General features: G+C 36.0%; 1 protein-coding gene and 1 long non-coding RNA gene across 2 annotated transcripts in view; one reads left to right on the top strand and one right to left on the bottom strand.

The window, feature by feature from the left end:
- cubn (cubilin (intrinsic factor-cobalamin receptor)) overlaps window positions 1-12,072 on the top strand; it is a 115,998-nt gene that overhangs the window by 85,432 nt on the left and 18,494 nt on the right. Inside the window, exons 54-58 of the mRNA XM_087309808.1 lie at window positions 1,586-1,742; window positions 1,823-1,972; window positions 2,072-2,260; window positions 9,110-9,239; window positions 10,008-10,225. Coding sequence (XP_087165934.1) covers window positions 1,586-1,742; window positions 1,823-1,972; window positions 2,072-2,260; window positions 9,110-9,239; window positions 10,008-10,225 — 844 coding nt within the window. The remainder of the gene's footprint in view (window positions 1-1,585; window positions 1,743-1,822; window positions 1,973-2,071; window positions 2,261-9,109; window positions 9,240-10,007; window positions 10,226-12,072) is intronic.
- Window positions 7,936-12,072, bottom strand: part of LOC147838080 (uncharacterized) — a 982,747-nt gene continuing 978,610 nt past the window's right edge. Inside the window, exon 3 of the long non-coding RNA XR_015525240.1 lies at window positions 7,936-8,488. This is a non-coding gene — a long non-coding RNA (uncharacterized LOC147838080). The remainder of the gene's footprint in view (window positions 8,489-12,072) is intronic.

Raw genomic sequence — 12,072 nt, 5'->3', positions numbered from 1 at the left:
GTGAATTAAACCCTTTAGGCCCATTCCAAATATTCCCACAGGTTGAGACATTATTCAGGGTGATACAGAGTCTTTTAAAATACTTAAAAGACTTTTAAAATACCAAAAATATATATAAAATAACTGCATTGTTACATGTCCATGTATTCATTTATTTATTTTTGCTATTTTGTTGGCCTCTAAAGTTTTATTACCTGTTTTGTTTGACCGCCAGCTTATAAGAACCTACGCGTGCAGTACTTCATTAACACTGGATAAAATAATTGTCATCACTAATTAAATAATGCGTTAAAGCATTAAAAACACTTTGAGCTCTATTTTGACGGTCCATGCGCAGAGAGCAAAACGCAGGGCTGAAAACGCTTTCAGGGTGTGTCAGAACGCATTTTTGCTAATTTACGGACGGGAAAAACTGCTTTGTGCTGTGGCGCATGGTCTAAAAGGGTTGAGTTTATTTTCTTAATGAGTTATAGGTGTGTTTTAAAAATAAACCAATTAGGGTCTCATCTCCCATTCCCTTTAAGAGCCAGCTGCGTCGCGCCAAGCAAATTAGCTATTTACAGGACGTAAAGTAAGTCTAAGTGGAAAAACTGAGCATTTCACAAGCAAACAGTTAACAGTTTGTTTTTTTTTTTTAACAGAAAACTGTTAAACAGCATCTACTGCGTGAGAATGAGAGATAATGGATCTACTGTCACTTTCGCTCTTGGATAGGGAAAACTTTACGCACAGACATCAGTTAGTCTATAAATAATTAATTGCGTTTGTTAAGCGCAAATATTCGTTTCAAAACTATTTCTAAATTCAGTTCTAATTTCCAGCAAATGAACAAATGAACAATAATAACGAAGTGTGCTCAAAAACCTGAGTTATATCCTAAATCACATGCTGAGCCCCATATGGTCTAAAACCTGCAGGTGGGCAAATCTAAGCTTGTTTTTAATAAAACAAATATAAATATGGATATAATAAATAATACTGCTAATAATAATAACATTATACAAAAGCTAATTGTTATGAATGAACTGAAAAAGCCTCCCGAGATGTAGAAGACAAAACAGCAGTGGTTTTTCATATTTATGTAGGCTAGAAAATAATATGTTATGTAATATTTTAATCCTTTATATTTATATCCTATATCTATTCTTATTATATCCTAAATATATCCTTAATATTTAAATGTTTTCATATGTAAAGATTTTTGCCTATTGCTCTCTTGTGCGTATTAAGCAGTGCGTAAGCGAGGCGCAACTCTGCGCTGGAGTTTAGACCGGGTTTGTTTTGGTCTAATGAAAAATCTCAAAATAGCAACGCGCCAGCGGTGCGCCTTAGAACGCCTTCCTTTTTAGACCAGAACGCCTATGGGCGCACATATGAGCGCTAATGCATTTGCAATTTAAACAGTGTAGCGCAACGCCTCAAAATGACTCTTGCGCCAAGCTGAAACTAGTAAAAGACTATTGCGCCGCGCCTTGCGCCACATTGCTACAGGTGTATGATAGGGCCCAGTATCTTGCCTAGCTCTAATTAGGTTATACTCCATTGTTGCACTTTTTGTGTTTTACGATTTCTGTTTATCTGACAGATGTGGTCTGACAACATTCAGAATGATGAGAATCTCTTGGCCACCGGCTGTGGCACCACAGCCCCTGCTGCGATCATTGCACCCAGAAATGTTATCACAGCTCGTTTCCAGTCCTCCGATACACCCGGCAAAGGCTTCTCCGCTGCATTCTACACTAGTGCGTATCTTAAGTGTATGTGGCTGTTTTTGTTCTTAACTTGTCAATAATTCCACTCATGTCCCTATTCCATTTTTTAGCTTGTGGAGCCAATTTCACAGCCTCATCTGGCCGTGTAGTATCCCCAAACTACCCAGACCACTATCCAGCAAACTCCAACTGTAATTACATCATTAATGCTGGAGAACAATTTGTGGTTGTGCTCACGTTCAGAACTTTCCAGATAGAGGGTATGCACTTTGTTTTATATATTTTGTGATCTAATAATAACTAGGCAAGAATGCCACAGTTCCTTAAGCCGAATAATCAAGCCGCTCCATCTCCTCTAGCACACTCCACATGTGTCTATGATGGTGTGAAGATCTACAGTGGCACCACCGCCAGTAGTTCACCATTGGCTACTCTTTGTGGAAATACAATCCCAGGGATCTTCACCACTTTCGGACCAATGCTCATCAACTTCTACTCTGATTCCATCATCCATGACAATGGCTTCCTGGCAGAATACACCACCATACGTAAGCTTCAGCCACAAAACAAACAGTACATATAATGCAGTATGTTTGATTCTCTAAATACCATACTGACAATGATTACCAGTGTTAGGGATAGTTAATTTTTAAAGTAATATATTACAATCCTTTAATAAAGTAACTAAGGCCCTGTTTATGTGTTTTAGTTTTAAAACTGTTTACCACACTGGCATTTCATCTAGTGTCATTGAAAAGATCTCCATCCAAAATGTACATCACATGGCCATACACGCAATCTGGGCATGCATATACAAGTATAAACAGGAAGTACTTGCTTCACTTGGTATTTAGCGCTTTGGGTCTGAAAAAAAAGGCATTATAAATAAAATGTTATTATTATTGTTGTATTATTATTATTATTATTATTATTATTAGTAGTAGTAGTAGTAGTAGTATTTGGTTAATAGTCAACAACACAGGTTTAATTGCACAATGGCTGCTAAAATTTCAAGTTCATTTGTTTATAGAGCACATTTAAAAACAGTCACATGACTGACCAAAGTGCTGTACATAAGATAAAGTAAAAATAAAACAGAGACTATAAAACATAGAAATAAGACGAGAAAGATCTGAAAAAAATGTAAAAATGTAGCAGTAGAAAAGACTATTAAAATAATATTAAAATAAAATACATAATGGTGGAGCCATTCTAATGGACAACAATGCGAGCAAAGCTTCTATGTCTATATTGTTTATTGTTATGTTATAGGTACTTGACAAGTAAGGGTAGGTTACACAGTCACTACATTTACACTGCATGGTTCAAGTGACTCAATTCCGATTTTTTTTCTCCCATGTGACACAGATTGGATATTGCTATATGTATAAGCAGGAAAACATCACATGGATTCCAATTGAATCAAATTAGATCAGGCCTTGTTCATATGTGGAAATTTATCCAAAACAAATCATATGAATCTGTGTCCTCGTGTCTGCAGTGTAAGCAAGTAGATTGGATTTTTACCTGTCAATGTGAGTGGCGCGTCATTAAAACCATAGCGAATGATGTCATCTCTGCCGCTTTCATTTCAGAATGGACTTCAGCAGAGTCCCAAACCTTAAATCTCATACACGCGGACTAAAGCAGCTTTTATTGTCGTGTAGCACAAGTGTTTAAGCATGTTAACGAGAGAGCGCAACATCCGCCACGTAACCAATATAACTAATATAAAACTGTTGCATACATCACGTACATACAGTAAATCACACCATGAACATCACATTAAGATGCCAACTGGTTTAAAAAGGTCTAGATTAAAAGATGGAGAACTTTTCTGTCATAAACTATAGTAAAACAAAAAAAAGCCCTGCAAACAGATCGAAAAGGGCGCTCTTTTATTTTCAGCTGTCAGTCAGAGCGTGCTCTTTTTTTTCATGGTCATTGCACCTTTGTTGTGCGCCATTTAAATGCAGACAATCTCATACAAGTCACTTTTAAAAGATAATGTAAGCCGTCAGCAAAAAAATCAGATACAGTCAGAAATTTGGAATTGACCATTAAGATCTGCACTGTAAATGCAGCCAATGACAAGGTCCACATGGAATCTGTGCGTGCAGAAATCCACTGATTTTTAGCCCATCATTGAGTCTATTTATTTACTTGTGTAAATGTGTGAAAATTCATATTTAGTCAGTTTTTTATTAATTTCAGTAATATTACTGACTAAGACGAAAATTGTTGTATGATTTATTTGCAATACAGTTTGTAAAGTAATTTTTTCTGTCTTCAGTAGATTAATATATGAGAGACTTGCTTTATTTGCCAAATAAGTGGATCTAACTGGATCTGCATTGTAAATTGTGTTTTATAAATTAATAAATAAAAATAAAACAAATAAAAATTGGTTACGATACTCCCAAAAACATGTTACATAAATCCGCAGATTGTTTTACAAAATTCTGCGCAGAAATAGCAATTTGTATGTCTGCAGATTCTGTCTGACCCAAAAGCCCCAATAAGGGAGCCAGTTTTGGGAGCCATGCCTCCATTTTCAGATGCCTCCATTTTGCTCCGTCCACACAGATACAGAGCACCAGCATTTTAAAATTTAAATTTATTTTATTTAACAGGGACAATGCTCATAAATAAACAGTAGAACTGTAAATAAGCCAGAGTTAGCCACAAGGGCTGACTTTCATCTGTTGCCCTCTGCCAGATTTTAAAAGGCAAAACGAAAACAGCCTCTGCGGCATTTCCAAAACTCTCCATTTTCGGGGGTTGAAACCTTAGGGGCATTTTTGCAAAAGTAACTAAGATATTTTCTTGGAAATGATAAAAGTTATGCGCTACTTTACTAGTTACTTGAAAATGTAATCTGATTACATAACTCTGGTTACTTGTAATGTATTAGTTCAACACAAAGTAACGGTGTAACAAAACAAATTAAACAGTGTAATATTTTTGCAAAAGTAACTCAGATATATCTTGAAAATTTAAAAAAGTAATGCGTTACTTTACTAGTTACTTGAAAAAGTAATCTGATTACAAAACTCAGGTTACTTGTAATGGATTACCCCAACACATTACAAAAATGCCTCCATAGTATACAAGAATAATTCAGTGATTCAAGTGTTTTTGGTTGTGATGTGGGTATGATTTAAATGTAAATGTAACATATAATGTGAGATGTGGGTGTTTCTTAGATAGAGGTGTGTACATGGCATGGATGTAGGCGTGTGCTAAAGTAAGTTTGGGTTGTTTATCATGACAGCAATGCAGAGCTGATTCACTGAGTGGAATGGGAAGAATGAAAACACGCAGCACTTTTTGAACAATATGAGGGGATTTGGGAGAGTATGCAAATATGCAAGAGAATTCCATGGCAGATTCCACAGCGACATCCACACACTCATTCACAGTAAATGGGGCTCAACAGAAATGCACAGTCAATACTCTGACTGGGCTTCTCAAAAATCTGGACACCACATCACAGAGAATTCAATCTGGACCTATCTATATTTTATATTTCAAGAGCACTAAATGTCTGCAAGCGACTTTGATAAACCAACACAATCTCACGGCAATTCGTAACTTTTTCATTTAGTGGCTAAGTGGTACAAATTCGTACGATCTAATTTGTACATTTTAGTACGATTTGCGTATCACCCAATGACGGTTGGGTTTAGGGGTAGGGTTAGGTGCCACGCCTCCTTTTTAAAATCGTACATTTTCTTACGACTGAACTCGTACAAATTCGTACGAATTAGCCACTAAACTGCCAAAACGTAAAATACTTACGTTTTCTCGTGAGATCAGGCTGGATAAACACATGTTAAATTTGTAGTCTTTTAATGTCTTTTCAGCGATGTTCTAAAATGAAACCAAGATAAAAGTTTTCCCATGTGACATGCCATTTCCCAGTTTTTCAAAATTTCAAAAATTGCTAAAACTTTATTTAATTTGTCTTATTTTGCACTTGTTATTAAAGGGGTGGTCCACAGTGTATTTTTAAAGCTTGGTTGTGTTTATAAGATGCAAAGCAATATGTGCTCATGCAACTTTTCTTTGATTATATACTGCTACTCAGCTAATATGAAAATGACGTCGTATTTCCTAATTCCTCTGAAAGGCCCCCTCTCAAGAGGCTCTGATTGGTCAGCTAACATAATGTGCTGTGATTACACGCATATTTGCACTGTGTAATCAGTAGCCAAATCAGACAGAAAATGAGAGCACACAGCTGAACCTCATGCCTGCTCTCTAAAGTAAAATTTGACAAGTGTATTTTATATATGTTTGAAATAAGCATGTGAGAGACACAGCACGCGCTGCTGAAGATTGTGGCTGTTTACATCGGTTTGACTGATAAATATGAACTTGTAGGTAAATTGTTAACAGTGCCAAACAGCATTTCCTGTTGTTTACATCCTTGTTTATGTCCTCACTACAACATACCGTTAATCAGGCCCGGATTGGCTAATCGGGAGGCCGGTCCGTTTTTTGGCCATGCTCGCTTGTACTCTCAGCAGTATCACTCTTTTCATTTATTCATTTATTTATTTAGGTATTTGACCATAGCCTCACTCTTTTTATTCATTATTTTGCCGCAGCTCCGCTCTTTTTATTTATTTTCTCGCAGCCCCGTGAGCAAAATGCAGCCTGCAGGGTAATGATGATGTAATAGTAAATCATCATTTAACCCCAAACAGCGGCACCTTAGTGAATGTAAGAATTCAAATAATAAATATTAATGAATAATACACCTGCACAATGAAAATCAGATGATTCACTACTTAATAAGTCTGATATAATTTGATTCAGAAATCTTAAAGGAGGAGAAAAAGATTAAGGTGAGTCACAGTGCAATATATATTTTTTTCTCTTCCCAACACAACAGCGCCATTGTAGTCCAGTGGTCAGCGCGTTGTGTTACTACGCAGCCAACGCTTGTTCGAATCTCACCTGAATAAGCATTATTATAATTTTTTCATTTTTATTGTTAAGACATATAATACTGTTAGGTTTGTTGAACATTTGAAGTTCTAAAGCAGCTGTTTTCTTGAAAAAGACATGGTAGTGTCATTAGAAACTGAATTGGAAATTACCTTATTTTAATATAGTCAGTCGTGAACTGAGGTGGGCCGGTCTAAGGCTTAAAACTCCAGGGCTGAAAAGGAGTCCCACTACGGCCCTGCCGTTAATGCTAGAAACTGTGCATGTACTTGATTAATTTTAACAAATAAAAACACTTACAGGTTGTAGCTCACAAACCACAGCTCCTTCGGTTGAAGGTGTTTTTATCCGAATGCATCACTTAACTGAGAGAGATTCTGAAAGCTGTCCTTTGTCAAATGCTAGCTATATGTATATTTTTTATAATTCTCTGTAACATAATTCAAATTAAACTGTAAGCAATTCTCTCTTTGTGTCATGTCCTTTGGGAGCCCAAATACAAAAACAGAACAAGCTCTGTGGAAATCGCAGTGTTTGGACTGCATTTTAGCTGTCTCTGCTATAACATTACAGTGCCTGTGGCCACGCCCCTTCACTGCGCAGGGTTTGTGCGTGTGGTGAATGCGTGTTACCGGAAGCCCTTGTGATCTCACTAGCCCGCATGTATTTTTTTTGTAGTGCCTAAATTTGCTCGCTGTAGGCTTTGTTAAGCTAACTCCGTAAAAGTCAATGTCTCCCTTTGCATTGAACATTTAGAGATGTTGTTTTTGTTTACACAGCTACATTACACCTCAACTAAAGCTACTTAATTTTTGAATAATTGATTTATTTATGTGCATGTTTTAAGTTTTGTTTTAACCAGTCTTGTTTACGTTATTTCACAAAAGTAATTAATTACTAATTACATCCTTAATATTTAATTAAAATTACTAATTACTTTATGTGAAGAGTAATGTTATTACTTAATGATTAATTTAATTACTTGACTCTAATACTACGTGAAATCCCTGTAAATCTCAATGCACAGGTAATATAAATTAAACTGTTTATTTACATTTTATATCAAAACCTTTTAGTTTTATTAATAAATTGTAAAAAGATACAAATGTAATATAGAGATTTATAGGGATTTCATGTAGTATTGAGTCAAGTAACTAAATTACTCAAGTTATAAAATTACTTTTTAGATAAAGTAATTTAAATACAATTTTGAGGATGTAATTAGTAATGAATTACTATTTTGTCATGAACACATTAATAGCCCCTTTCACACAGTGATACCGGTAAATATCTGGAAAATTTCCGGAACGACTTTACCGGTATATTCAAAAAAGCGCTGTTCACACAGGCGAGGACGTTACGGAATTTTTCCGGAAAAGAGCATTCACACATCCATTCCAAAATACCGGTAAATTCTGACATCATTCACCACAAATGAGCTTTAAACGGCTGCGCTTGTATTTGTAAACATTTGACTAAATTACAAACTCTGTGGATGATCAATATTGTAAACAACTTTCGCAGGATCACTTTCGCATTTCGAGATGTTCATAATATGTGCGTGTGCAGGCACTCACGGCTGTTTCACAGGCACACGCAAAGCTTGAAGGTAAACAAACAACGGCTTATCATAAGCATCTCATCGATGATTATTTACACAGTTGGCATTAAGAAGAACATATAAACGTGATCTGACTAACTTCTAGCAGCTAAATGCGTCTGGGAAAATATTCAAAGGCTTTTATTCTCACAAACCGCGCGGACGTAAATGCGTCTGACTGTTGTGATTGGCTAAAGCAGACGTCTCACGTCAGCACGTTCTAGACGTGGACGCGCTTATTACGGCAATCTTCCTTCTGCATTCACACAGCGCAGCATTCCGGCAAATTACCGGTAATGTTACAACTTCTCTTTCCGGAAAATAGCCAGAACGAATTTACCGGTACTTTCAAAAAGGACCTGTTCACACATACAACCTTTCCGGAAAATTGCCGGTAATTTTCCGGAAAGGTCTGTATGTGTGAAAGGGGCTATTGTCATGAATTAATTTCTTGGTTTTTTAAGTGTGTTCTATTGTCAAATGCAACTTCCTTTAGTTATTAAAATTATACTGTAAAATATAATTGTATATCAAAAAATGATATGTACAGTATATAATTAGATTGCCTAAAATGCATATAAGCATTTTTCAGCATATAATTAATTTCATTACAGTAACTAATTACTTTGTAACTACTCACATCCAACAGTATTTATAACCAACATTTCCAGACCTTTAACTTTGATGATAAATTTAGATTTGGACCTTTGACCCTTACTTTAAATAAATGTTTTAATAAATAAAGGCCTGTTCTTTCTTATTTTAGCACCACTTTTTGGTTAAAAGGATTCAATTGTACATGATACATGTGTCATTGAATTTGTTTTTGTGTTTTTATCAGCATGTGGTGGGGTGTTTAATGGTACAGCTGGGACAATCGGCAGTCCATCTCATTCCATCTCCAACTACCACCACAACATCAACTGCACATACCACATATATGTCCGCAACAACCGGGTCATCAATCTCAAGTGAGTCTGATCAACAATGTGTGTTCTGTTATTATTCATAAACCAACATTTTGCATTAGGGCAGCACATTATATCATTCCAGTGTTAATATCGCAATTTACACATCCATATTAGTTACATCGCAGGGTATGCAATGTTGAGTCGGGATTGTAGCTTAGTGGCTTCAAACTGTCAAAAAACAGATGTTTGGATTGAGCCCCTTCCCCATTGGATCGCCATTCTATAGTGATCAATGATTGGCCATCTATTGAAACTATTTATATTGCAATATATAATGCAGAAAAACGAAAAATATTTTCGTTAGATTTTCCAGTATCGTGCAGTCCTACTTTGAATATATTTTGATGCAAAAGAATCTATTCAAAGTCTCATTTTACACTACTTTTTTCCCCTTCATATCTACCGTCTTTTTACCCAACCTCATTATTTCCTTCTAAATTGATGTGTACATTGGTCTCCAAACTACACATCAAAAAACTAAAATCTTTACCATCAGACATCCATCAAGACAGCTGTGTTCAAACAGAGAGACAGATGCTCAGAAAGAAAAGCATTCTGGTATTGATCATCTGTCTTTCCCTTTGTCTGCGAAAACCTACTAAGATCTATTGATGTTAGACAGGAAGCCCTTCATCCTTAATCTGTCCCCGGAGGCTTTCTTTCAGGAAAAAACACTCCTTCTCCCAGTCATTGTGTCAATTTCTGAGAAATTGGGCTTTTCTGCAGCATCATCATGGGACTGTACATGTTTGTCTTGATCTCCTACAGGTTCAACTCTTTTAATCTGGAAGCCTCCTCGACGTGTAACTTTGACTATGTGGCGGTGTATGATGGAGAAAGCACTCTTGCTCCACTGATGGGGAAGTTCTGTGGACACGAACTGCCACCCAACCTCAGGTCCTCCACCAATCACATGTTCCTGCAGTTTGTTACTGACTCGTCAGTTGCGGCGGAGGGTTGGAGAGCAACCTACAGTGAGACTTTAGGTACTGTTCCTCTGTCTTCATTGTAAAATTGCACTGTAAAAAGCGATAAGTTACTGCACTTGAACATTTTTGCAATCCTGTTGTTTTAAAAAAGTGACTAAACCTGTTGTAACGGAACTGTTAAGTTGTTTTCATTTTTTTTATTATTCACATACTTAATTGACTAAATCATTTTAAGGCATTCAAAGTAAAAAATTTAAGTCATGCAAAACAAATTTATTCAAAGCATAACATGGTCATTGAATTATTATTCTTATAATAAGAAGTTTTTTATTAACTTCACATTTAAAAAATGATGTTTGCTGCTTGTTCAAACCATTTATTAATTTAAAATGAGCTGAATCAACACAATTCAAAACGTTTTTTGGGCTAAAACTTAATTGATTTATGTTCAGTCCACTTAAATTTATACAAACAATTAAGTTAACTTAAGTTATTGATTTGTGTTGGGACAACAGGAAGGAGTTGTGTGGAACAAGCAATTTTACAGTCTTATTTTTATTTGAGAATAATAAAACATTGCATAAAGTACAATACAGCAAAAAAGATTTTTTTTTGTTGCATGTTAGTCCATCAATTTCTAGCTACCTTGATGGTTGTAAATGCATGTAGAGAACCAAAAACATCCTAAATAAAATAGAAAAGAAAAAATATATAATAAAAACTAATGAATAAGAAGTAATTTTTAAGAATTTGGGAATGCAAACAGTTTCTGGGCGACGTAGTGGCGCAGTAGGTAGTGCTGTCGCCTCACAGCAAGAAGGGCGCTGGTTTCTGTATGGTCTTTGCATGTTCTCCCTGCGTTTGCGTGGGTTTCCTCCGGGTCCTCCGGTTTCCCCCACAGTCCAAAGACATGTGGTACAGGTGAATTGGGTAGGCTAAATTGTCCGTAGTGTATGAGTGTGTATGTCAATGTGTGTGTGTGGATCTCCCCCAGAGATGGGTTGCGGCTGGAAGGGCATCCGCTGCGTAAAAATGTGCTGGATAAGATGGCACTTCATTCCGCTGTGGCGACCCCGGATTAATAAAAGGATTAAGCCGACAAGAAAATGAATTAATGAATGAATGAAACAGTTTTTTACATAAATACTAGCTCAACAAAACTAAGACATTGATATACTGTATATTTGGAAAAAAGGGCTTCCCTAACGTTTTGTTTGGAAGCCCTTTTTTCCAAATATACAGTATATCAATGTCTTAGTTTTGTTGAGCTAGTATTTATGTAAAAAACTGTTTAAGACTGTTTAAGAAACCCACGCAAACGCAGGGAGAACATGCAAAGACCATACAGAAACCAGCGCCCTTCTTGCTGTGAGGCGACTGCACTACCTACTGCGCCACTACGTCGCCCAGAAACTGTTTGCATTCCCAAATTCTTAAAAATTACTTCTTATTCATTAGTTTTTATTATATATTTTTTCTTTTCTATTTTATTTTGGATGTTTTTGGTTAAAAACACTCTACTTTTTTGGAAATTGGCTCATTTTACAACTCTCCTACAGTTAGACAGTTGAGTTTTACCATTTTTTTATCAGTTCAGCTGATCTCCATGTTTGGTGGGAGCACTTTTAGCTTAGCTAAGCATAGATCATTGTATCAAATTAGACCATTAGCATCTCCATAAAAATGTAAAAAGCAAAAAATTGAATAGTTGCTGGCAATGTTCCTTCATTATTCTGGAATGAGAATATAGTTTCTAGCATTACCAGCTTAAAAATAACCACTTCTCAATTTCCATCAGTCTTTGTACTCGATGTAACCACAAAAGAGTCAAGCTTTAAGTAGGAAAATGATCAATGTGCAGCCTGACATGTTTGTTAAAAACATTCGAGCATAAGAAACAACGT

Source organism: Danio rerio, chromosome 24 (assembly GCF_052040795.2).
Source record: "Danio rerio strain M-AB ecotype USA chromosome 24, GRCz13ab, whole genome shotgun sequence".
In the NCBI taxonomy this organism is placed as follows: domain Eukaryota; kingdom Metazoa; phylum Chordata; class Actinopteri; order Cypriniformes; family Danionidae; genus Danio; species Danio rerio.
The sequence above is the reverse complement of the archived record's forward strand: the minus strand, read 5'-3'. Positions and strand labels throughout refer to the sequence as shown.